Below are 27,300 nucleotides of genomic sequence, written 5' to 3'. Positions count from 1 at the left end.
TCTATTCTTCTAGAAGCTCTGCGGTGCTTTATAAATTGAAAGCATTTAGTGTCCAGTTACCCATATTTTGCTGATGTCAACCTACTGCGTGCGTTGAAGCCCTACCCCTATTGACTTCAGGCTCTAACTTGCTTTGGTAATTTGATTCACAATTCACCGGGAAGTTCTCATGCCTTCAGTGGCTGCCATACTTTGTTGTGGGTCCTTGTGTGAAATACAAGGGTTTTTTTTTGGGGGGGAGGGGGTCTCCCAGTGCTTTTTTATATGTAATGGTACTCAGCAGTAAGAAGTAGAATCACATATATATTTTTATTCTTGTTGCTTGTGGTATCCATTTTCTATGCTAGCACCTGTGACACTTTTAAATATCTAAGTCCGACCACCGGAATAAGCCTACTAAACATTAACCTGTAAAATATAGAGAATGCAGATACACCCCTTTCCTCTACTATTTCTCTACTTGGTGAAAGCACCAAGAATGAAATCATAGAGCAAAACATTATCGTTCTGTGTTTTTATGGCCTTCAGAGGAAACCAATGCCTCCTTACTGGCCTTATGGCAATAATTAAAATGGAATTTTAGGAACTTTGATACAACCAGCCAGTATCGCAACTAAATCATAAAGAAATTCAGAATGTGAAAGACAGAATAAGATGATCACAAGAATCCAGAAAAAGGAATCGTGTATATGACAAAGCCTCCAAACTGCTACAAGTACAAATCAAAGGTAACCTTCCCATTGAAGTTAGTTTTCCCACTTCCTTTTATGCTGTCATTCTGTGTGGAAGTTTTGGGACATTATTCTGCTTCTTAGATGCTGTGTGTCAAAAATATAAAGGGCCCTATGTAAGATATCTGTTGAGAAACCTTAATCATCATGCAGTATTTTGAAATAAATGGAACTTTAAAAGACTTAAAAGCTGGGCTTTGACATAAATTCCTTTTAGTCAATATTACTATTCATTGACAGCAATTTTGAGCAACCATTAAAAAGAGAAATAGTTTTTTAAAAAACCCTCTAGGACCTAAAATATAGTAATTGTATGGTATTATTTTAAGATTATGCAGTTTCTTGGAAAAATCAAATAAGGTCTAAAATTATTATTCTGCTTTATCAAGCACAAACTCTTATCTTCTTAAATTCTTTATCTAGGGTATAAATAGCATAGCATATATATACCCAGTGGGACATGATTGTGGGGGGAAATGTTGGTTTTGCTTCTCACTGTGGACACATCCTCCAAAAGCTGCCCTTGCCCATTAAGGTAAGGTAAAGGACCCCTGGACATTTAAGTCCAGTCAAAGGTGACTATGGGGTTGCTTTCAGGCCGAGGGAGCCAGCGTTTGTCCACAGACAGCTTTCCGGGTCATGTGGCCAGCATGACCAAACTGCTTCTGGCACGATGGAACACCGTGATGGAAACCAGGGTGCACAGAAATGCCGTTTACCTTCCCGCCACAGCGGTACTATTTATCTACTTGCACTGGTGTGCTTTTGAACTGCTAGGTTGGCAGGAGCTGGAACAGAGCAACAGGAGCTCACCCCATTGCAGGGATTCAAACTGCTGACCTTCTGATCGGCAAGCCCAAGAGGCTCAGTGATTTAGACCACACGCCACACGTCAAAGCATGACACAATGTCATGTATGTTGGGATGCTTCCAGTGAACTGCACCTTGTGTGGGGATCACCAACATGCATAGCTGTCAAGTGTCCCTTATTTGAAGGGACAGTCCCTTATTCCAGCACCATGTCCCGCTGCTGTCCCTTATTGATGGATGTCTCTTAAATGTCCCTAAAATGATGTCCCTTAAATTTCAAATGAAGCAGCTCCTCTCCCTCCCTCCCTGCCGGCCAGGGAGGAGGGAGGCTCCAACTGTGTTGCTTGGCTGTGTTGCTCACCCAATAAGAAGTCTAAGAACGACTGGGGGGGGTGGAGCTTGAATGCCTTGTGTGTGGCTAGTTAATGCAAGCTGAGGGGGGTTTTGAATGCTGGACGCCATTTTGTTGCACGTGCTGCTGCAAACTTTGCAGTGCAAAGCCAGACCGGGGAGCCATCTTGAGTTGAGGCTGCATAGGCCTTGTGGTGCATGTGATTCAGATTCTATTCAGTTGAACCTCTGGTTACAAATTTGGTTGGACAGTGTTCTCGAAGCTACCAGCATGAGTTTGACCAGACTGCAGGAGGACAGGAAGACTGGAGTGCCTGGAACAGGTGAGGCTGCAGGTCCCTTATTTTGGCTGCTGGTCCCTTATTTTCAAGGCAGCTGGTCCCTTATTTTCAAATCTGTAAGTTTACAGCTATGCCAACATGGCACCATTGAGGTCTTCTCCCTGGTGTTCATGAACCCTCTGAGCTATCCCTCCCTCACTGCTCTTTTGGTCATGAGGTGGTGAGAATGGTTATACTTTCATCCACTGAGAAGCACGCAGAGTTGAAGAAGGAAGTTGAAAGAGTGCCACTCTTTCTCGCTTCCTCTTTCAGCTCTATGGTCTGTGAAGGCGCTGTTTAATTCTAGTGAATCTGTCTTTTACCTTGATTTCTTAGTAAAGTGGAGAGATGATAGATGATAGATGATGATGATAGATATAGATAGATAGATAGATAGATAGATAGATAGATAGATGATAGATAGATAGATGATAGATAGATGATAGATAGATAGATGATAGATAGATGATAGATAGATGATAGATAGATAGATGATAGATAGATGATAGATAGATAGATAGATAGATAGATAGATAGATAGATGATAGATATAGATAGATAGATAGATAGATAGATGATAGATAGATAGATGATAGATAGATGATAGATAGATAGATGATAGATAGATGATGATAGATATAGATAGATAGATAGATAGATGATAGATAGATAGATGATAGATAGATGATAGATAGATAGATGATAGATAGATGATTGATAGATAGATAGATAGATAGATAGATAGATGATAGATAGATAGATAGATAGATAGATAGATAGATAGATAGATGATAGATAGATAGATGATAGATAGATGATAGATAGATAGATGATAGATATAGATAGATAGATAGATAGATAGATAGATAGATGATAGATAGATAGATGATAGATAGATGATAGATAGATAGATGATAGATAGATGATGATAGATATAGATAGATAGATAGATAGATAGATAGATAGATGATAGATAGATAGATGATAGATAGATGATAGATAGATAGATGATAGATAGATGATAGATAGATAGATAGATAGATAGATAGATAGATGATAGATAGATAGATAGATAGATAGATAGATAGATAGATGATAGATAGATAGATGATAGATAGATGATAGATAGATAGATAGATAGATAGATAGATGATAGATAGATAGATGATAGATGATGATGATAGATATAGATAGATAGATAGATAGATAGATAGATGATAGATAGATAGATGATAGATAGATGATAGATAGATAGATGATAGATAGATAGATGATAGATAGATGATGATAGATAGATATAGATAGATAGATAGATAGATAGATAGATGATAGATAGATAGATGATAGATAGATAGATAGATAGATAGATAGATGATAGATAGATAGATGATAGATAGATGATAGATAGATATAGATAGATATAGATGATAGATAGATAGATAGATGATAGATAGATAGATGATAGATAGATGATAGATAGATAGATGATAGATAGATGATAGATAGATAGATAGATAGATAGATAGATAGATAGATGATAGATAGATAGATAGATAGATAGATAGATAGATAGATAGATAGATGATAGATAGATAGATGATAGATAGATGATAGATAGATAGATAGATAGATAGATGATAGATAGATAGATGATAGATGATGATGATAGATATAGATAGATAGATAGATAGATAGATAGATAGATAGATAGATAGATGATAGATAGATAGATGATAGATAGATGATAGATAGATAGATGATAGATAGATGATAGATAGATAGATAGATAGATAGATAGATAGATGATAGATAGATAGATAGATAGATAGATAGATAGATAGATGATAGATAGATAGATGATAGATAGATAGATAGATAGATAGATAGATATAGATAGATAGATGATAGATAGATAGATAGATAGATAGATAGATGATAGATAGATAGATAGATAGATAGATGATAGATAGATGATGATAGATAGATAGATAGATAGATAGATAGATAGATAGATGATAGATAGATGATAGATAGATAGATGATAGATAGATAGATAGATAGATGATAGATATAGATAGATAGATAGATAGATAGATAGATATAGATAGATAGATGATAGATAGATAGATAGATAGATAGATAGATAGATAGATAGATAGATGGATGATAGAACATGTTCTCTCTCTCTGTGTCTTGGGGTGATCTAGGAGAGGGGAGGAGAGAAGTAACCACAGTGGGTGGTGCCCCCTTTACTTGCTCCACCTTCCAAATGAGCCTGCAAACCTAACAAGGTTGGTGGTCACTGCCTTGAAGAATGAAGCGTTTATGGAGGCCAATGACATATGAACATAAAAGCTCAGCTTGGTTAGACTAAAGGCCTATCTAGCCCAATATTCTGTTCTCAGGGTGGTCATCCAGATGCCTATGGGAAGTTCTGATCCCAACCCCCAGCAACTGGTGTTCACATGCATCCTGCCTCTGATACTGGAGGCAATATAGAGCCAATATCCATTTACAGCCTTGAATGAATTTCCTGCAGGAATGTGTGTAACGCCTTTTAAAGCTACCCAAACTGGACATCTTATAGCATTTTACAGTCGCTATTGTAGCTGCTAAGAGTTTTAGGAAGGCTGGTATACAAAGCAGAATTGCAGTGGAAAATCAGATCATACCTGATTATTGCCGATTAAGCAACACAAAAGAGCTACTATCTCCTCGTGTCCTACTTAGAATCCGTGCCAGCTGTAGATATTTTGCTGTTTGAAGTGGAACCCAAATGACACCCCTTCTCCCTCACCAGGGACAATAATTTTCAAAGTCTTACTCCCATCACTGAGACATCAATTCCTGCCTTCATCTCTCCCATCTTGCCTGAAGCAAGTTGCTTCACCCTGCTGCATGGCCAAATTGCTAATGCATATCACTAATGCGGAGCTCGGTGCTAGCTCCATCACACAGAGAAAGTTGGAAACCGCATCCATGCCATGGATTTTCCATGCCACTTGCAGTAGCATATAATATAAGGAGATTCTTACAGCAGCTGGTGCTCTCTAATCAGGCTGAAGGTTTATGTTATGACCGGTGCTACATGGCTCTGTGATGGCATTGAAAAAGAATTGCACAGAGGCTGTTTCCAGATTCCCCTGTATGACACAGGAAGACATAAACCGGCTCCAGGAATCTTATTCAGGCATAAACATGTACTTAATGAGTGCTCTGAATATATATTATGTAATATTGCATCACTCTTAACTAGTCCTTAAAGGGAAGTTGTACATGTTTAATGATCATGTGTATGCACAGGGAAAGAAGAAACTGTCTGTTTTGGTTCTAAAATTGAATCTAAAATTCTGTTCCCCACATTTCGACAGCAATTTGCAATTTCCTGTAAAAAAAAAAAAAAGTATGAAGCTTTGTCAGAAATTCAGTGTGAATTTCTCCCAACACACACATTTTTGTATGCAGTTTTGGCTAATATACACAATTTTGCAAGCAACTTCCACTAAGAAAATGCATTTCTCATGTTAAAACAATGTTTGCAACTGTTTACTTATGAAGGAAAAACGATGAGAAGGAGAACATGATAATGGAATAGATGTATAGTGTAGAGAATTTTTTCTCCCTCTCTTATAATACTACAACTAGGGACTGATAAAAGGAAGTACCTCTTAACATAGTGCATAGTCATGGATGACTTCAAACCAATTCATGGAGAATGAGGCTATATCTTCCTGTAATTTTGTACATCCCCTTGAAGGTGCAACTGTACCCTAAAAGGTGGTATAAATATCAGGTATGAAATAAAATATAAAATGAAAATGAGATGGGATGGGATGTGAACAAAACAGGTTCAAATCCTTGTTAATTTATGGAGCAGACTCTCAGGATAAAATAAATTGTTGGGATGATAAAATGAGATGCTGGCTTATTTTAACCTGCTTTGAACTATTGTCAATAGGATGCAAAATAATAATAATAATGTAAGGTACCGGTACTTTCTAATTAAAGGAACAGTTTCTGAATATCATTTGAGTAATCTCAGTACTAGGTAGCTTACTATAAAGCCTTACCTTCTGTTCAGGAAAAAAAACACTCAGAGCTTCTCAGTACAACCTCCCAATTAGATCAAAAAGTATCATAACATGAAGGACAAACAGAGCTGTTCCACCTCAAATAGTTGCTATCAAAGACACCTTGAGGTTGACCTACAATGAGGTCAAAATGACTGCAAATTTCAGCAGTTCAGGCTCAGGAGAAGTGTTGAGTGCTGCTTTAGTGGTACGGCTCTTTGTTGAATTTAATAAGGGTTAGAAAGGTGGCGTGAGAATAGGACAGAACTTCTAATGAAAGAAAATGTCTGCTCAAGGCAAAAACAAAAGCCTCCTAAGAATGGTATGTGAATAACGAGGTCTGGGGATTAAAGCCTTTGAGAGCACAGTGGCTTAGAGTGCAATCCTAGCCAGGTCTGCTGAGAAGAAGTACTCTTTGTGTCACAAACATTGTGGGTTCCCTGGCCACATTCAGCATCCACATCAAGGCCAGAGATGACACATTTTCCTTCCATGGTGCCTTATTTAAAATTAGGCATTACAAATACTAATTCCTCACACCCAGGTGACCCCAAAACTTATGGTTTAAAGCCACCCACCCAACAATAGCTATAGACCTACATCTAGTTTCCCCTTCACTCTGTAGGGCCTGAAGTCATTAAGAAAATAAGGCTCACACTGAACACCTGATTAGTTTATGCATAGATTCACTACTAGCAAAGGAAAAGCAGCTCAGCATTGTGAAAGGTGTTTGGTTTAGCCCTGTTCTCACCTTCGTTTCCACACCCTTCTATAAATGATTGGAAAGCTAAGCATGCCCCTCTGACCTTGTCCTAAGCTTTTGCATCTGGTGCCCCATGATCTAATCTCTACATTTTTGGTAGAAACTGCTCCCTGAATTCCCAGGGTTCCTGATCAATTGGAAGAAACTCAGCTATAACTGTATGCAAATATTGCCCTGATTTCATCTTCCACAGAACATATGAAAGTCAAGAGCAAGACCCACTGAAACATGGAACCTGGGGAAATCTTGCTTCCTTATCAGATGTTGACCGAATGCAACTGTTTCGTTTTAAGCTGGGTGGGGTATAAATATTTATTATTATTATTATTATTATTATTATTATTATTATTATTAGCTGTTAAATTAAATTAGGTTAGCTTATTTGTATTGCTTTATATAATGCTGCATTTCCCCCCAATTATTGACCCTACGGTTATTTTAAATTGTTCTTAATATGTTTTTGGTATTGTTATATTTATTGTTGATTGCTTGATGTTGGCCACTTCGGGCACAATTTTGTAGGAAAGCGGCATACAAGTAAACAGATGGTGATGATGGAAATGAAAGTGAGAAGAAGACTCTGACAGTTAGTGTAATATTGCCTTGAACATGACCTGACTGTGTTGGATCAATGATTACCCTCACACTGCATTTGAGAACAGCTTTGTCCCCTTTTATTGTGATCCCCAAATCACAAAAAGAGGAAGTGCTTTTCAGCATTATGGAAAATGTTCATTTACAAGACTCAGCTCAGCCTTAATCATTCTTATGCAGGGTAAATACGGGATTTCTTTGATGCGGGTAAGTCTGATGCCTTTTTTTTTTTCATTGAAGGTGGCATGATATATTGTGGTGTGCACACTCATTGTCTCTGCTTTATGGGTTTTGCAGAGGGTTAAAAAAAATCTTCAAAAACTCAGAAAGACTCTATAGCCTGGAGATAAATGATGACCATGTACATCACAGGAAACAATAGAATCATAGAACTGTAGAGATGGAAGGGACCCTGAGGATCATCTTGTCCAACCTACTGCAGTGCAGGAAGACACAGTTGTCCCATAGGGGGATCAAACCTGCAACCTTGGCATTAACAGCACCATGCTCTAACCAACTGAGCTATAGTTCCATCCTCTTTTAGTTGGATCCAACTGCCAGTGATTCCTCATAATAGATACCATGGACCAGCTGGGAGGTTTGGTTCTGAATCTTCTAATCAAAAGGCATATATAGTCATATCCTCCCACTCCACCCCACCATAATCACTACAATATCTGATCCTTTGTCCCATCCAGTACCATATTCCCCAAGATACTCCCAACTTCCTTCACATGCAATGTAAGGGTGTAACATGGCAGCCTTGAGAAGGCAGAAAAAACAATGGCGACAATATAATGCCCAAAGCTTGATGGAGGGGTTACAAGAAGCAACGGAGTCATATGTGGATGAGGAGCTGTGCTGGGATTGGGCACAGGGAAGGGCAGCTGATGGAGACATAGGGCAGCAAACTCTTTTTCATTTGTCATACTTGGTAATGGAGACTTCCTGACTAATCCTTAATTTTACTTAGATATATGAAGGAACCTCTGGTATCTTAACATGGATTACACACTCAATGGGCTGCAATTAAAACTTTCCACATTAACACAAAACAAGTGGATGGGTTCATAGAAGAGCACGCAGCCATTGTCTCTGCAAACTGCTCCCACCCGTTGTGCTTTTGCCGTCAGTTCTCAGAGTCCACCAGTTAATAGCTTCCCATTCCAACTAATGTGACAGGAGAGAGAAAAGAAGCTCACTTTGTGCTTTCACACACGCCAGTTAATTCAAACTCTCAAATGGAAGGACTGAGGGCTTCCAATTGCTGTGCCACAATGGCATAATGAAGACAGAGTTGTGCTGCTTAAATGCCTGGGCAGTGATAACAATGGAGATGGATTGGAAAGGAAGGGCATGGAAGAAAATTGAACCGGGCTTGAAATGTAACATGCTGAACTTGAAACATGGGAAATCAGAATTGGTTTTATTTTAATTATTTCTATTACCGTCTACTCACCACAATTCTCAAGGCTAGATATCATGTCATTAAGTGATTTTGGTCAGTTGAAGGCAAGCCCCTTTCACAGCAGGACTTCAAGCAGGGGGCAGTTTTTTTGACTCATGTGTCTCTGGGTCCAGACCTCTTCAAATGGAAAAAAGTTGGTGTTCCTTCCAACTTTACAATTCTATGATATGTGTTGGAATTTAATATCTTGGTGTTTTCTGCACAAAATCACAGGGCTGGATTCAACTATAGTGGTACCTCGGGTTAAGTAATTAATTCGTTCCGGAGGTCAGTTCTTAAGCTGAAACTGTTCTTAACCTGAAGCACCACTTTAGCTAATGGGGCCTCCTGCTGCTGCCGCGCCACCGGAGCATGATTTCTGTTCTCATCCTGAAGCAAAGTTCTTAACCCGAGGTACTATTTCTGGGTTAGCGGAGTCTGTAACCTGAAGCGTCTGTAACCCGAGGTACCACTGTAATGGGTCCCACTAGTTGAAGCTCAGGCAAAAACCTCTGCTAGTGAAACAGGCCTTACTCCCCCACCCCCACCCCTGCCCCCCAATTGACTCTGAGTGGGAGTCAGAAGAATCTCCAGAATGGCAGGTGGGAAGAGGAGAGGGGGGGGATAGTTCCATCAGGCAAGCAGGAATGCTTGCATTGACAGAGCAATCACCTTAGTGCCACACTGAATTCCTTCCAAAGACTTTACACAATGGAAACCATTCAAGCAAAATATTTGCTTGTAATAGCCAATCTTTTTATTAGGTGGGCTTGGTATTTTAGGTCTATTCTGATATTTTAATTATCAGTTACGTTGCTGGTCTTTTTGTTTTTAAGATTGATTTAATTATGTATTATTGCTCCATCTCTGTTATCTGAGGTTCAAGCAGCATCAGTGGCTAGCAGTGCCTTTTACCAGTTATAGCTGGTGTGCCCATTACAGCTATTATTGGATGGGATAGCTCTGCTGTAGTGAATCATGCACTGGTAACCTCAAGACCAGATAAATAGAATGTGTTCTATGCGGGGCTGATGGGGGCAGGTATCATCTCCTCTAACTTTGGTTGAATGCTGTCCCAAATCTATATAAAATTTTAAATTACATTTGTGTGGTACACAAAGGAGGGAGGCAACATCCATGTTGAGCACTGTTCAAATTCCCATACTTCTTTTATTTATTTGTGTTGTATTACTTGGTTGTCTCCAGAGAACAAAAGAGACAAAATGGATATGGTTGTACAGATTATTGGATCAAAATTTGTTCTCAAGTGTGTGTAAGATTTATGGCACTCAGTAGTTTCTTGACACGCTCAAATAAGACAAATCACTTTCTCTCCTCTTTGTCTTGAGCTGGCTTACCATTCCTCCTGCTTCTTTACAGACAGTCTCCTTCTACTGTGCCAGCATGGCATTCTTTTCAGACTAACAAACATCCCCGCATGACACTGGGATGTACTGTATCTATGTGAAATCTATCAGCATTGAGAGACCTCCTGCCATCTCTTCAGTGACAAGCAAAATCTGAATCCTAGTTTCAAGAGCTGAAAAGATAATATACACAACCTGATCACTGGGCAGCTTTCTGTATTTGTAGAAAGTAAAAACAAATGGAATGGAATAGAATATTTTCAGGGGGGAAACCGGGGCTTTTCCAGAGGCCAACAAAATCTGGGTTTTATCTCCTGAGCAATCATTGTGCCTACTAATAGCAATATCAGTTGATAGAATCATAGAATTGGAAGGCACCGCGAGGGCCATCTAATCCAACCCTCTGCAATGCAGGAAGGAGTCTTTTTGTCCAACGTGGGCTGTTCTCTGACAGTCAGTCCTTATGTAGCCAAAAACAATACCACCCACCAACAAGTGGAGAAGTGGGGAGTCTCCAGTCCATAGGTCTGCCAGACTTTCCCATTTGGCTTCTTTTGGCCAAGCCACACCCACCTGTCCTACAGATACATCAGATCAGAGGCAGGTAGAGGAGGAGCTTTCACAAAAGGGACTTTGCAGACAAAATGCAAAGGCAGCAGCTGGTTGCCAGGTGACTGTTACCCATGTAGCATTAATGGACAGATTAAGGCTTGCATTGGTGGCATGCGATGAAGAATATGAATTGAGGGACACACAGACCCTCGCATGACCAAGTCTTCAGAAACAGGTCACCACCCATACTGTTTATATCCCACACATCTTAATGGGTTGCCCTAGCCATGCAGCTTCCAACATATATAAACACATAACAAAACATTAAGCATTTAAAAAACTTCCCTATACAGGATTGCCTTCAGACGGCTTGGGGGCTGGATAACTCCATACCTTCCAACATTTATCCAGTGAAAATAGAGACATCCTAAGGAAAAGTAGGACATTCTGGGATCACATCAGAAACCGGGGTGGCTTCTTTAAATCAGGGACGTCTCTGGAAAAGGGTCTTGAAGGGTCTGTAATATTACACTAAGAAGCCTGTATGTGTGATGGCCTGGTGTGAGTGTGATCCTTTTCCCTCTCCAAAGGTGTGGGTGGATGAAGCACTGCTCTGATCACCCATTGCTTACTTGTGCATGGGGAAGAGTGAGAAACAAGGTGCTCCTCTACTGTGTCTCATCAGACCTCCATCTCTCCGGATCTCCATTACATGTGCTCAGTGTTCCATTTTCAATACAAACATTGGCATTTTTAGACAACAAATGAAATGGATATCTCTTGGGTTTCTACTAAGCACTTTACATACCACCCCTCTTCACACATTAAGAAGCTGTTTCCATGCAACAACTGTTCCCCCCACCCTTCATTCTGTTGTTTACTTGCTGTTGAATGTTTCCTTTCTCTAACTGAGTATTTTCGGTAATTAATTTTTCTCCCCATGGTATTGGCAAATTGCCATGCAATGGGTTTGAACGTGGGGGGGGGGGGGGGAATCCACGGAAAACTGATTCCCAGTGCCAGAAAGATAAAGTACAAAAGCCATTATCTGTAACTGTTGCCAGGGTAAATTATAAATAAATGACCTAGTCCAGTGTGTTTATTATCCAGCTTTAAACCCATTGACTCAGCATGAAAATAACATGATGCCAAGAGATGAATTGTAATCAGATATACCCCCCGCAACCCCTGCCAAAACTGCAGCTCACAAACACTGAGACAGCAGTAAGTTTCACATGTCCTTTTGCATCAGAAGGAGTGACTTGGGGCACATTGTCACTCTAGAACATGAAATAATAGCCCTGTCACAGCACTGTCTGGCACTGAAGGCACTATATATAGTACGGCCTCATTTGTCCAAAAGTCCTCAGGGGTGGGGTGGGTGACAGTGGCTAAACAGAGGAAAAAGAATAGTTCTGCTTACACAGAAATGTATCCATGCACATGTGGGCTGATGTATACATTCAGAACAAGCCTGTGGTGGAATTCTCCTGGGATGGAGCCACTTTAGATTGCAGGAAGAAGGTTGCCTGTTTGAATCCACATCCAGACTATCCCACCCATGGAAAGGCAGAGGAAAACCTGGTCTTCCTCTTGATGTAACAGGGGCTTATCCACATTTATATTTCCTCCACACTTTCCAAGCATAGTGCACACTTTAAAGCTCCGTGTCCAAGATCTTTCTCTCCATTTTTTGCCCTGCAGCTTTCCCCACAAAAACCTGCTTTTTTAAAAGTTGAACTGGAGCAAAGAGCAATCTGAAGAAAACCCAATTTGATGTTTGTTGTGCTGCAGAGAGTGGGTTCTTGCAGGGAAAGCTCTGGGGCAACGAAAGAGTGCTTGGAGGCTGAGCTTTAAAGTGTGGGCCTGAACATTGCATAATCCTATCCTGGTCCCTTGTGCAGGGGCGGACCTTGGTAATTTGGCACCCTGTGTCAAAAGGCCAAAATTTGATGGCCCCCACCCAGCCCTTGTACTGCCTTCCGAAAGCCGTGTAAGGGAGGCACTAGCCTTTGGGAAGGGACGTGGGAGGCTCTGTGGGTTAAACCACAGAGCCTAGGGCTTGCTGATCAGAAGGTCGGCGGTTCGAATCCCCGTGATGGGGTGAGCTCCTGTTGCTCGGTCCCTGGTCCTGCCCACCTAGCAGTTCAAAAGCATGTCAAAGTGCAAGATAAATATGTAACGCTCCGGCGGGAAGGTAAACGGCGTTTCCGTGCACTGCTCTGGTTTGCCAGAAGCAGCTTAGTCATGCTGGCCACATGACCCGGAAGCTGTATGCTGGCTCCCTCGGCCAATAAAGCGAGATGAGCGCTGCAGCCCCAGAGTCGGCCACGATTGGACCTAATGGTCAGGGGTCCCTTTACCTTTATCTTTAGGCTTTGGGAAGGAGGCTCTAGGGCTCTGGCAGTGAGAAAAGAGGAGTTTAGGACCCTGTCACAGCCCTTATGCCTCCTTCCAGAACCTGGGGCAAGCGCTTACCAGGCTTCAAGAAGGCACCACCTCCACTTGGCGCCCAATGCAGGGGAACTGGGCGCGCTGCCCTAAACCCACGTCTGTCTTGTGAAATGGTTTAATAATGGCTGCTTACTAGTCTCCAGATGGGCATTAGCTACAACATGGATTTGCAACCATCAGTTTGTGGAGAGATGAAAAATGCTTCATGCAAATAATGTAGTGTTTTCCGTCACTCTCACCAGCGTTGTTTAATCTGCCAAGTAAAACTGAGGCTGCACTCGAGGCATTCATAACAGAGCTCAAAATGCAGTATTTCACTCTGTACAATGGATAAGAGAGAGAAAAGGCTTTTTCCGAAGGAAGGCAGACTCTCCTAATTCTGCTACGAGGGCCATGAGTGATATGTAATAGGGTTACATGATTCTGACACCAAGGGTAAGAAAGACTGCGATGGGTGGGTGAGGTGTCAAATATGCTCTCTAGTGCCTCCAGCAACTCAGCTTTCTCAGCAGAGAGACAAAGCAAGGAGGAGAGGGGGGAGGGCAGATCATCGGCTTTGTACTGTACACAGAAGGTGCCAGCGTCAATCCGCAGCATCTTCAGACAGCGCTGAGAAAGAAGAGCTGGTTCTTGTCAGAATAGACAGTGTAGTGTCCTTGGAAGTTCTAGGTCTCCAACTCCCATCAGTCCTAGGTAGCATGGCCAGTAGGAATGATGGGAGTTGGAGACCAACAACATTTGGAAGGCACCACACTGGCAACCCCTGAGCTAGATGGGCCAATGGTATGACTTGGTAGAAAGCAGTTCCCTATGTTACTATCAGGAGGGATTTTGCAAGTTCTATTGTCCCTTGCTATAGCTGATAATATACTACTATGAAACCACAAGATCTGAGCTAAATAATAACATGGCAAAGTCTCAGGGTTGTCAGTGGGCGTGAAGTCAATGCGCATGACATTACGTAGCTAAGGCACACCTTAACCACTATACAGGCAACTCAGTCAAGATGTCCTGGTTGAAAGGAAGACAGCATTTCAGGGGTCTTGAAATAAGGAAAGCCTGAGCATAAAACACAGGGATTTGCTTTATGTTGACCATGTGGCCATCCCGTTCAGTAGTGTTTACTTTGACAAGCAGTGGCTATCCAGAAGAAACTATCCAGTTTCTTTCAAATGGGAGATTTGAGACCCTCAACCTGGGACCCTCTGCAACTAAACCTGGGACCCTCTGCAAGGAAAACATTCTTCCATTCACCTATATACTTTTCCCTAGACATGACAGATTCATGTATAAAATGGTGGAGGGCAACATGGACTAAAAGTGGCCAGCATGCTTACTCAATGAGATAGAAGTGATTTTACCCCTGTCTAACCTCTGCACAGGTAGCTTCAGTAAGAAGGGGAGAACTCTGGAAACACACATAATGTACCATAAGCCCTGACACAGGCTGCCTGGCCATACGTTTATCAGGGAAGCAGGTTTGGCCTCACTAAGCTATGAATAGGATAAGATGATGGTCCATTGCCTCTGTTTTCTGCTCACTGGTCAATCCAGTTACTGATGTAAGGGCACACAACTGTCATAAAGGCTGCCTCTCCCAGTCATTGTGCCACTGTAATTCATTTCAGTACCCATAGAAGCACAGAGATAGAGGGGATCTCCAGTATCATTGAGTCTAGCCTCTCCTAGAAAATCCAGCATCCCAGATCTGGGCCAATATCCCAGATATGTGGCCAGCTCTCATAAAACATCTCTAGTGAAAAAGAGTCTACCTTCTTCCACTGTTGAACAGCTCACAAAATTATTCCTCTTTAAGTTGCCCCCCTCTATAATATGAACCCATTGGTTTGGATCCTCCTCTCTGGAGCAACAGAAACTAGATTTGCTCCAACCAACTATATGACAACCTTTCAAATATTTGAAGGAGGATATCATATCATCACTTAATAATCTCTTCTCCAGGCTAATTCCATGCCCAGCTTCTTCAACCATTCCTCCTAGGACTTGGCCTCCAGGCCTCTCACAATCTTTCTCACTCTTCTGCAGACCATGATCCAGTTTGTCCATATCAATCTTTAACTATGCTGCCCAGTACTAGACACCATGCTCAGAGTGAGTTCTGTCCAAAAGCAGAATGAGATCATTCCATTCCATAATCTAGACACTAAGGTGTTCTGCAGGGTAAAGGTGTGGTGAGTGTGAAGGTGGTGGCAAAATGCCCTGCCTGAACTCTTTCCTCTTTGTAAGAAGGGCAAGGAAGCTCAAAACAATGGACAGAAACACTCCTACAAAGGAGATGGAAAAACACGGCAACATTTTGTTGCCATTCCCACTTTATCCCTCAGTCTTACTAGAAACTCATCTCTATGAATCCAGCTTTGCAGAATAGGAGCACTATTAGAATAGGAGCTGGGGGCATGCAATGAGGCAAACTAAGGTAAATGTGACAGTGTCTGCTCAGGAATTGTCATGTTTATGATTTGAACAACATGATTGACTTTATGCATCTTTATTTATTATACAGCCCTAGTGAAGTATGCAAAGTCCAAACCTGAGATTCACCCCAGAGCAATTGCAGAGCAGAGGCCCCTCATTAGATATTTTTTAAAAATGAGCAGTAAAGAAGAGTATTTTCTGATGCCTCATTATGGAAGTCCCAAAGGAGTTTGCTGTTTTTATCCCTGGGTAACTGAAGCTGAGAAATCATTCCCAATTGAAAAAGAGACCTCAAGCACATCTGGATGTTTTAAGCCATCCTAGAAAAGAACAAATGTGTTTTGTATGGTGCCTAGTCCATCTGTGTTATGACACTTATGTACTCATATTTTTTTATCATGTCCTTCTACCACTTTGGAACACAGGTTGGTTTGCCAGTAGGTTTTTTTTATTACAGTATTATTATTAATTTTAATTAATTGTACCTACTGTATGCTTTTTGTAATCCTATTGTATACAGCTTGGAAACTTAAGTGTTGCATAACTAGCTGAAATAAAGTGAATAGTGTGTAAAAATTGTAATCACAATAAGACAGCCTTATTCGTGGCAAAATGACATGCCAGCATATATATCGTATGGAGCACTGGGAAGAAGCATCATGTGCCAAAAAATGTGGGCAGGTGCTTCTTTGTTGAGGACAGAGAGAAAAGTCATGTAAACATCTTGCATGGTCACCAAAGGGAATGGAGCTAAGTAGGTAATCAATGAATTTGTTAGACCTGTTAAAGAAAAATTTCCTCTTTCATTTTATAAATGAGGAGCTTGTGGTCCTTAAGGCTGTAGATATAATCCTTCAAAATACAATCACTCTTTTCCCCATATGCAAAGTTTCCCAAATAAAGTAGAGGGGGGAATAACTGCATGCAGCCGTACTCTAAAAGAGAAGTATGAGAGATTGACTCTATTGTCCAGGCTGCAGTTTGGATAAAGGGACTCCTGACCATTAGGTCCAGTCGTGGCAGACTCTGGGGTTGCGGTGTTCATCTCGCTTTATTGGCCGAGGGAGCCGGCATACAGCTTCCGGGTCATGTGGCCAGCATGACTAAGCCGCTTCTGGCGAACCAGAGCAGCGCATGGAAACGCCGTTTACCTTCCCGCCGGAGCGGTACCTATTTATCTACTTGCATTTTGATGTGCTTTCGAACTGCTAGGTTCGCAGGACACAGTTTGGATAGAAGTTACTAAAACCTGCTAAATGAGATAATAGTAAGTCAAGTAGAAGTGAGATATGATGGGAGCAATCACCAGATGAAATCAGTTGGAAGTCCAGCTATGTGAGTCACATGTTAAAGGGGCAAGATTCAACAGATGTTTGTGAGGCTCCTAAACTGGTGTGAGTTCTGAGAATCCTTTGTTTATAGTAGGGATGAAGGGAAGTTTGGCCCTTCAGATATTGCTGAACTATAACTCCTGTCACCCCTGGCCATTGGCCATGAGAATTGTAGTTCAGAAACATCTGGACCAAAAGTTTCCCATAGGATCATTTATACATAACATATCTGAGTCGTGTGGGTAGTTATATTTTAGAGGGCTGTTTAAAAGAGCTTCCCACTGCCACTGAAGATGACGACTTGAACTTATTATTTGCTTGTTACACAAGGAAAAGGTCTCCAAGCCACTTACAAGACCATGTTAGATTTGGCATAGAAAGTAGCATTACTAAATGGTTGGTAGTATGAATCAGATACAAGGAGAGTGTTGAAAGGTGAGTTTCCTTTTTTCGTATAATTATTCTACCTGCTGGCACATATTAATTGTATCTGAATTATTTTCTTCTTTTTGAAAGGTTGTTTCTCATGCTTAAAATGCTTGAGAATATTTCTGATTCAAATATGCCATTTTATTGTATTGTAGCATTCCCTCATTAGCCAGTAATTAAACGTTTTAAATGCTAATGTACACCTGTTAGACTGGGCAGATTGCATTGGAAGTTACTGGCACAGGAAAACTCAAAAACGCTCCACAGTGTAAAAGGCTCAGATGTGCTCTGCCGCGTCGCCACGATACCAGACTCTTTAAATCAACCCAACCCAATGTCTTCCAAAACCAGCTTGGTGCCCTCTAGATGTCTTGAAGTTGTGGTCAAAAACTTATAAACTGGGTGAGGCTGCTGTCAGTGACACTTTTACAATCACTTGCCTTCCAAGCACTGGCAACTCTTTGCCATACTGGTGTCAAGGAATGAAAACAGAAAGAAAGCAATTTATTTATCTTATCCAGTTAAGAGCATGGAGGAGCATGCAAATTTTGGAAGTGATCTGTGAAGTGTTATTTGAATGCACCTCATACATATGAGGTTGAGGTCCCTTCAGCCCCCCTAAAATATTTGAGGGGGCCACCCCCCCAAAGTTGATGGGCATTGTCATTCAAATGGTGTATGTGTGCTGCATCTCATTATAAGATACTAGGTGGAATGCAACATCACACTAATATGATTGTTTCATCAGTGCAAGCATGTAGCAGACAGAACAATCTCTTCTCCCCACACACTATTGGGAGGGTTCTCCCAACCCTCCAGAGTAGATTTGAGGGAAGCATAGAGGTGCACAGGAGGAGAGGGGGGGGGGAGTCCTGTTGCATGTGCAGGAATCCTTTTGCTAGCTTTTGCTAACTCACTGGGTTCATTGAATCAAGCCCACTTGACATCTATTTTATATTCCAAATAAGGGCTGTATTTCATGAAGCAAAGAATCCTTCCCTCGTTTTCATACTATGAAAGTGCCATTGTCTAGAGCAGGGGTAGTCAACCTTTTTATATCTACCACCCACTAATGCATCTTTCTGGATGGTAAAATTTCCTTACCGCCCACCAGTGCTCAATGGAAGGAGGATTCAGCTTGTGCTGTAGAACCCCCTACCGCCCACCTAGAATCCTGAAATGCCCAGTAGTGGGTGGTAGGGACCAGGTTGACAGCCCCTGCTCTAGAGCAAAATTTAACTGTGTACAATTAACAAAAAATGGCCTCCCTTCTGTTAAGAAGGAAAACGTGCCCAAAACCCAACTTTTTACCATGAGTTCTAAATGGCTTCATCTTCATCAATATTTAATAAATATGTATTGCATCAATGGGGTGTAAATATGGAAAGTTTTGAAGGAGGGTATATAAATTCAGGCCTTTGCTTGAAAGTTCTCACGAACAAGGCATACAAAAAAAGTAATACAGAAAGGTAGCCATATTAGGAACCTTCACTAGGCCAATCTGCATATCACAACACAGTGTGCCTAGCACACCAACTGGTACATGGTCTAAAACTGACATCTACCTTTAGTAACATAAAGATTGTGTAGTGTCTCTTGGTTCTCTTTTTCCACCCATCAAGGAGCCTGGGTGCTTTGCCTAAGGATGGAAGTAACAGCCTTTCCTTCTTTCCTTTTTGGGGTTTCAGAGATGGGAGAATCAGCAGTTATGCTTCTTGTTCCCTGCAGGACCTCAGTGCATCCTGAAATCTGCACCTTCATCTGAATGTCTGCTATCTCCTCCCCTATTCCATCTGAAGGCCAGATGCAGCTGCCATTCCTTCACCATCAGCAAAAGGTTTTTTTGGAGTTTTTTTTTTTTAATCTGCCCTCTACCCTGTTTACCATCTTGCCTAAAGACAGAATATGGAGAACTCAAAAGCTTGCATACTATTTGTGAAAATCTTCTAATATGGATTTGGGAACTTCTCAAGAGCAAGTGTGCAAGTTGGATTACTGCAAGACAATCATTAGGGGCTTCCCTTGTGCTTGACCTGGAAGCTGTAAGTAATTAGTGGAGAAGGCCAAGGCCAAGTACCAGGCTATTAGTATACAAAGCCCTTAACAGCTTGGGGCCAGTTTATTTACCAGATTGCCTTACCTAATATATGCCTGTGCAACCATTTCAATCTGTGTATCTGGCACTGTTACAGGTGCCACAAGATACTTGTTTTGCACTTGTAAGAAATCAACCTTTCAGTGTGGCAGCACCTATACTTTGGAACTCCCTGCGAATTGATATCAGGTAAGCACCTTTGCTGCACTTTTTTTGGTGCTAGCTTAAAACCTTTTTTTGTTGAGGCAAGCCTAGCCAGACATGTTGTTATATGTGGATTTTTTAAATTTTATTTGGGTTTTTTAAATTACACTTTGAATATTTGAATACTTGTTTTTAAATGTTTTTTATCAACAACACTTTGTGCATTATTTTATATTGTTGTAAACTACTTTGTGGTGTGTGTTTTTGTTTTGTTTTACAATCAAGCAGTTCATAGGTTTCATTAATTAACAAATCATTTACTGCCAGCTTCCTAAGCCTGGATCTTATAAACCAAAAGGGATCCTGTGTTCTAAGCAACAGGAAGAGTCTTCTCTGCATCCACCTTTGGTCCTATTCCCATTGTGTAGTGTGAAGAATGTGGCCCTTCCTTTAGCATTATTGCGTCTTCCACAGACTAGGCTTGCCATAAATCAGGAAAGTGCCTGACATGTCCTGGTTTCTGGGAGTAAAAACGTTGTTAGCGAGGAATTTTGCCATATTGGCAAAATATCAGGGAAAACCATCCAGATGTATGGAAAAAGTAGCTTAAAATCACAACTTTGTGAGTGTCAGGAATTTTACTTTTTGAAATATGGCAATCCTACCACAGACACACGTGCTTATACCCACCCTCTGCAACTTTTACTTCACTGTTTCAATATACTCCTGCAAAGATTTAACCGCTAGAAAGCAAAGGAAGCAGAAGACACTAAAGATTCCAGAAAAAAATGGATTCAGGGTGCTCTAGGAGGGAGTAGAAGTGAGAAGCAAAGAAGTGCATTTTGTAACCTCTTTTCAAATGATAGCAACACCTTCAGCTCACAGCTTCTTGTAAAATGTGGCAGTCTGATATATTTGCAAATGCAGTCTTCTATAGGTTATGTGCTCAAATGTGCCACCTCTTGACTGCTATGTAGCAGACAATGTGATGCCCTTCAGCTGTTGTTGGACTTCAGTTCCCATCATCCCCAACCACTGGCCATGTTGGCTGAGGCTGATGGGAGCAGTAGTCCAATAACATCTGGAAGGCAAATGACAAAAGTAGCAGAAACACTTGTTTTCCCCACACAACCCAATTATTTTGTCTATATACCACTCTGGAAATCTCATCCTTTGTATTGTCCACTGAACAGCAGAGGCTGAAACAGATTTATTTTAAACACATCATGTCTACAATGGTTCAGATCTAAATTAGAATTGGACAAGATAAAATTTCTGTGCACCAAGGTGAGGGTACCCTCTCTCCAAGTATTTCATGTGCACTGTCTTACTTGCTAATAACTAAATCTTCTGTTTCCTTAATCACCAGCTCACTTATCTCAGAGTGGATTTGACAGTCCAAATAGACTTCAGCAGATCAACCTGAAATAAGGAAGTTATGTAAATGGCATAGGCCTAAAATCATGGACATGTATATACAGATTGCTGTGTTTGTTTATAAAACAATGGGATAGGTTTTTTTATTATATTCAACTTATTTTCAACATAATATCCTGTTTATGGATAAAATTAGTACGCCTGTTGAACATAAGTTGAATATAATTTAAAAAACCTAATTCTCTACCCTGTTTCCATATGGAGGTAATTCAACTCCACTTTTAGAATTGTGTTGAAACCAGTAAAGAACCACATTCCTAAAATCAGAGTAATTACTTGGGCCACTTTACACATGCATATGCATCACGTGATTCCTCAACGCTTCAAGCTGATTCAGACATGCATGTTCATCACATGAGAAGCGCAATGTCTAGCAATGAATGGGACATAACAGATCTAACACCACAGTTGGGGCTTTCATTTTGCGCAACATCACCTCAAATAAATTGTCTTCACTCAAGTTCACACCCCAGTCATCTAGTGTACAATGAACAGCTGGATGAAGTCAAGTGTGTGTGTGTGAACTAGGCCTTGATGCCTACAAGTGAATACACTCTACTAAAAAGCATTTGTGTTTCCAAAATATTAAGTTCTGTTTATGGTGCTGGATGGTGTTTATGGTGCTGGAACTGTGATGGATCACTCATATATGCAAAGCACATTTTAATTACTGAGTGATTAATATGCTTGTGAGAACAGAGCTTCATAAAGGCCTAAACTAGTGCACATGTAAATATCATAATTGGTATTTTACAGACTCCCAATTAATTTTTAATGGACTTAGAAAGAACTTACCTTTGAAATTTGGCCTTATTCGTGCATCATAACCTGATGTCCGTCCCATCAGTTTGTCCAAGAAATCCGAAGGAGACAGTGCCTGTGAAGGGGTTTTCCCAGATCTGGAATCATGTTCTTTACAGAAAGTTGTCCTAAACAAATAGTTAACTACCATTAGCCATTATTCTTTGATTGAATTCACATAATTTCACGAGAGAAATCTATTGCCAATTTGAAAAGAATGCAACAATATGTTGATGATATTAATAAATTATTACATATCATTCTCAAATATGGAAGAGCCAACAGCGTCACAACTCTTCAAGAATCAGGCAAAAAATGTTGAGGACTGAGATTTTATTGTTCAATATTGGCTTTTACTTAGACATCATTGAAGAATTTTATAAGTATTGCTGAAGGCATATGGCTATTGACCAAACTGCAGGAGGCATTGAAAGACAGGAGTGCCTGGCATGCTCTGGTCCATGGGGTCACGAAGAGTCGGACACGTCTAAACAACAACAATCATAAATACGCATCTGCCTTACTTTGGGTTCATAGTTAGAAAAACTGGCAAAACTTATCACAGAGGAGTTAGGAACCTTGGCTGTGTTAGTGTACAGAACATTACACAAGCACAGAAACTCTACAATCTTAATAGGCATTAATTAAATGACTCGGTTCTTCACCAATTCTATTTATTTCCTCCGGGAAATGTTGAGATGTGAGTTTTTAAATTTCAATCAGCCCACATCAAGCAAGGAGAATGGCCCCTTCCTGCAGCATTCATATCAATTTATATCCTATTTGGTGTTAATTGTGCTCTCATGCCTTCATAGCTTTCTTCATGTAACATGCTAAGCATTCCCCCTTAAGATAAACAACAAGAAGTACTTGAAATGAACAAATTTGATCCACAAGGAAATGAATTCCATCATAATAACTCTCCCACACATTTTAATATATTCCTTTGTGTCTAAAATGTGTACTTTAATTGATGTATGTTTGAATAAACCATCTAATAGGGATCAGAAGTAATCCTCTCAAAGGGACTTTTACAATAGGCTGTGTTCTAGTGTTATCTTAAAGTAAGTGCTAAAAATTGATTAAATGTGAAGAGAGAGCAGAGAAATGAAAAAGAAATACAATGGGTGGTATCTAACATTAGTCACACTCAGGATGGATGCACTGAAATCAATAAACTTAAGTCCATCGATTTCAGTGGGTTTACTCTGAGTATGACTAATTTTGGATATCACCCTTTCTTTATATAGTGACCGCACAAATATGCATTCCGGGTTATTGGACACTGAAGTCAATAACTATTCCTGATCCCTACACTATGAAGCAGTAACATGTTACCTCATCAACTCTCGTAACATCACATACCTGGTTTCCTTTGGAAGGAAGGGCGGAATGTAAATTTAATAAATAAACAAATAGTATTGCTAAGCAGGACATGACAACACTTTTTGAAATTGGTATGTAGAGAAATTGGGATAGGCTGATAAGTAGATAAAATATGTAATTGTAAAATTGGATAATGATCAATTACACCATTGTTATTTGGAATAGCCTTTCATTAGCACCAACAGTTTCACTGAAGTGCATCAGCTGTCAGTTACATTGACAAATACATTATCCCTTTGGAAATAATCACATAATGAAACTCATCTAAAAACCTGATTTGTCCATTTAACTATCCACCTTTTCCTTTTGCTGAACATACGGGGTGTTTAGTTAAAACAATATGATCTAGGCATGTTAAATGTTAGAAAGATGTTTCTTGAAGTGATCAAAATCTGCTGGGATAATGACTTCTTTTTGAGGTTTCTTCCGCAAGCAATTGTCTGTCTCTTTAGCACCACATACATGAATTCATATCATTTTTTTTTACCCCATGTTAATTAATCCAGAATAGCTCCAGTCTTCCAGTTTTTACTCACAGTCACTAATACAGAACAGCACTGCTACTTTGCAGGTAAGCATGCATTTCAAGGATGTGGAAACTCTCCTCTGCCACCCTTTATGATTAACACAACAGGGAGATTAAAATGCATTAGAGATTAACTAAATACACTTGAGTATATTTCATCAGACAAAAATAAGCCCATCCCAAAAAACAGATTTTACTATCCTATACAGGAAGAAAAGGGACTAGCTGAGATATTCCAATAATATTGAAGAAGGTAGATTTCAATTACATGGGGAAATGTTTCCAGTTTCATTGCCCATAAAACATTTTTTTCTCTCTAACAGAAAGGGTACCTATATAACTTCACTTGCCCAAACTTGTTTGGATTTTTTAAAAGTATTTACCAAGCAACAGCTATTTTCAAATGGAAACCTGTCTGTGGTCTGCATAAATTTAAAATGAAACATTTATCAGCACAGCTAAAATATGTCAAGTTTATGGAGTACTCCTCCTGTGTTGTCCTAAATTCCTACAGGTTTAATAGAGGCTTTCGGAACTGATTTCACCTACCTGAAGTGGTGTGTTTCTAAGAAAAAGGCAAACAAGGCTGTCAAAATGTTCACTAGCTGTCGGTTCATTCCTCCTGTTTTCTGCGTTGAGTGTGGAAAAATATCCCAGAAACGGTTCCAGAGTCAATCAAAGGGGAGGGAGCCTCTCAGAAAGTACTAGGTCTTCTCTAAATCCCCAAATCCAACAATAATTTAAATTTCTTTAAAATCAGAAAGAGAAGACCTGCGTTTCTATACATTGGAGAAGGCAAAAAATCAAAAGTACCAGTCCTCGGAATCATGGTTAGGTTAAGCCCAGGCACATCCGAAACAGCCAGCACAAAAGATACGAAGCATCTGAATGGGCAGTTCGCTAGGATGCTTTCACCCAAATCCTGAACCCCGCTCAGAAAAATCAAATCCTTCTCTACCTTAGCACCATGCCAAGGGGAATAGCGCTGCTGCCACGCTGGTCTGTCTTCCAGATCTGCTCTTATTTCCCTTGGGCTTGCACATCGGCATTTGTCTGAATCGTCGTTAAAAATGGGGGAAGAAGCTGTTTGCCTCTCTCCTTCCCTCCCTCTTTCTTATCGGCAAGTTGTAAATATCGAGAGGGGGTGATTGGTGTGGAGCTGGAGGGAAAATGCTACGCTCCCTCCTGTGCCGGAATGAGGGAAGGAGCCCTGATCTTACACACGGACTATAAATTTCAGCACTTGGACAGCTCCACGCTCAGCTTGTGCGCATGCTTCTGGCTCCATCAAACGTGACTGGAGTTCAGAGACGTTTCTTCCTCCAGGAACAGGCGCTTAACTCTCCCGTCCCATCGCCTGTTTTGGGTCCCAGCTTCCTCCCATAAACGCAAGGGAGAGAGAGAAGAAATCTGAGGAAAGACGTGGCCAAATCTGCTGTTATACAGCTCCGTGGGGCGGGAGGGATACCAAGGGGGGAGAACAAGGAAGGAGCAGGAAGGGGAGGGGGGAGAGACAGAGGAGGCACTTTGGGTGGGGAAAAGGCAGTGTGGGGAGAAGTCAGAAACCCGCCATGGTGCCTCAGAAATATCCATTATTTACACTCCTGCCACTTCATGAGAGTTACGGCTGCCAGACTGTATGTAGCATAGAAGGAGAGCCCCGGCTTCCCAGGGGTGGCGAGAGAGCTGTGGGAATTCGGTTTGCCAGCCTTTCTCAGCACGGCAGTTCCTGACCCTGAAATGGGAAGAAGTGTTGAGGTGGGGGGAAGACACCAAAGACCCCCAGGATCTCAATGAAGAAACCCCACAAGCGCCTCAGAGGACAGCCTAACCTCCCAGAGGGGCTTCGATTATGGAAGCCACCCACTCTCGCCTCATCTTCTGTGGAAACAAGGCATATCTTTGCACCTTGCTTGCTTGAGAAAGGAGGGACAGGTAAGAATGGAGGGGCGTGGAGCCGGTGGGATGGCAGAGTGAAATGATATCTTTTTACCTCAAGAGTTGGAAACGGGCCCTATTTGCAAGAGAAAAAGCAACCTTGGGGAAGGAATAGCCTCTTATTTTTGAATCGTGGAAGAGGCCACCTTTTGCATTGTCTCCTGGAAATATGCAGGATCCTTGACATTATTCAGCTGGCTGTGATTTTAACTCTCACCAGAAAGTCTGCTCTTTATTTGAATCTTCTACAACAGAAGTTTCTGTTTCCAGAGTACATTTAATTAAGAGGTAAAGTGGACAGAGTGCCAGTGTATTTGTAACTCAATAAGATGTGGTGTCTCTCTCTCGTTCTGGCTCTGCTGTAGAAATTTGGAATGTAATGTCAAGCAAACCAGCCCCTCCTACGGCTGATGAAGATGTCAGCCAGATTTTTAAATGTCTTGTTACATACTGAGCATGACATTCCACAAGCAAAGGAGGTACTCCAATTTTATTGCCACTTTTTACACATGAGGATTCAAGAAGACATAGCGGGATGCCAGAGTGAAAGGGGACGTTTTCTATGGCTCTTTTTAAATTTAAAAAACAAAACAAAACACAACTTTACATCTTTCCCTCCAAATAAAATGCTCATCAAGAAATGGTATACATGAAGATCAGTATTTAAAATTTGTAATGCCCTGTTTTGGTCAAGAGGAATATTAGATTCAGTCCCCAATCCCAACCCTGAAACTCCCTATTACTTCTGAGCTGGCTTTTTCCTTCCGTTAATCTGATATGGACACTTTACATGTTTCCCATTAGAAAATCATTACATGGTGTTCCAGTTTGAAGCTGGCCAGAGGAAGCTCTCATTTCCATTAAAGTTAAGTTGGCTTCTGGCTGGCCCCAGATTAGGGAAGAGTGAAGAGCCCAGTTCTTTCCTATCACAAAGGCACCATCCCCTCTTCATTAAGCACACCATAATATGTAAAGCAATTTGAAGTTGGACCCCAGGTGTCATGTGATATTGCAGTCAATTCAATTTAGATTTTCCTTTTAATTTATTCACCTGTTATTTCAATTAAAACTCATCACATGTGGAAGGATAAAGCACCTGTGTCTGACAAATTAATGAATTAATCCTCAGACTCCGAGGACACCATTACTGAGGGTGAAATTCAACTTAGCACTCCAGAGCATTTCTACTTAATGTCTACTTTCCAGTAAACATTATCTCCCCTCCTCCTGGCCCTCCAGGAAGGCATGGACAGTGCATAGGGGAGGAGAAGGGGGAAGCCTTATTGCATTAGTTGGAGTCATAGCGCTGGCTATCTGA

At 40.8% G+C, this 27,300-nt stretch overlaps 1 protein-coding gene across 13 annotated transcripts in view; it reads right to left on the bottom strand.

The window, feature by feature from the left end:
- GLRA2 (glycine receptor alpha 2) overlaps positions 1-26,170 on the bottom strand; it is a 114,529-nt gene extending 88,359 nt beyond the window's left edge. For 2 of the 13 annotated variants that reach the window (XM_083734441.1, XM_083734442.1), the window contains exon 1: positions 22,127-22,220. Coding sequence is in view for 9 of the 13 variants with exons in the window: in XM_083734447.1 (XP_083590573.1) it covers positions 22,127-22,260; positions 24,594-24,661 (202 nt within the window). In the remaining 4 variants the exon portion in view is untranslated. Of the gene's footprint in view, positions 1-22,126; positions 22,261-24,593 lie in introns of those variants that run through there. The other 11 variants (XM_083734447.1, XM_083734443.1, XM_083734438.1 and 8 more) reach the window with 11 other exon arrangements.
- Between the last annotated feature and the right edge of the window lie 1,130 nt (positions 26,171-27,300).

Source organism: Podarcis gaigeae (genome assembly GCF_964106915.1).
Source record: "Podarcis gaigeae genome assembly, chromosome: 4".
Taxonomy (NCBI): domain Eukaryota; kingdom Metazoa; phylum Chordata; class Lepidosauria; order Squamata; family Lacertidae; genus Podarcis; species Podarcis gaigeae.
The sequence above is the reverse complement of the archived record's forward strand: the minus strand, read 5'-3'. Positions and strand labels throughout refer to the sequence as shown.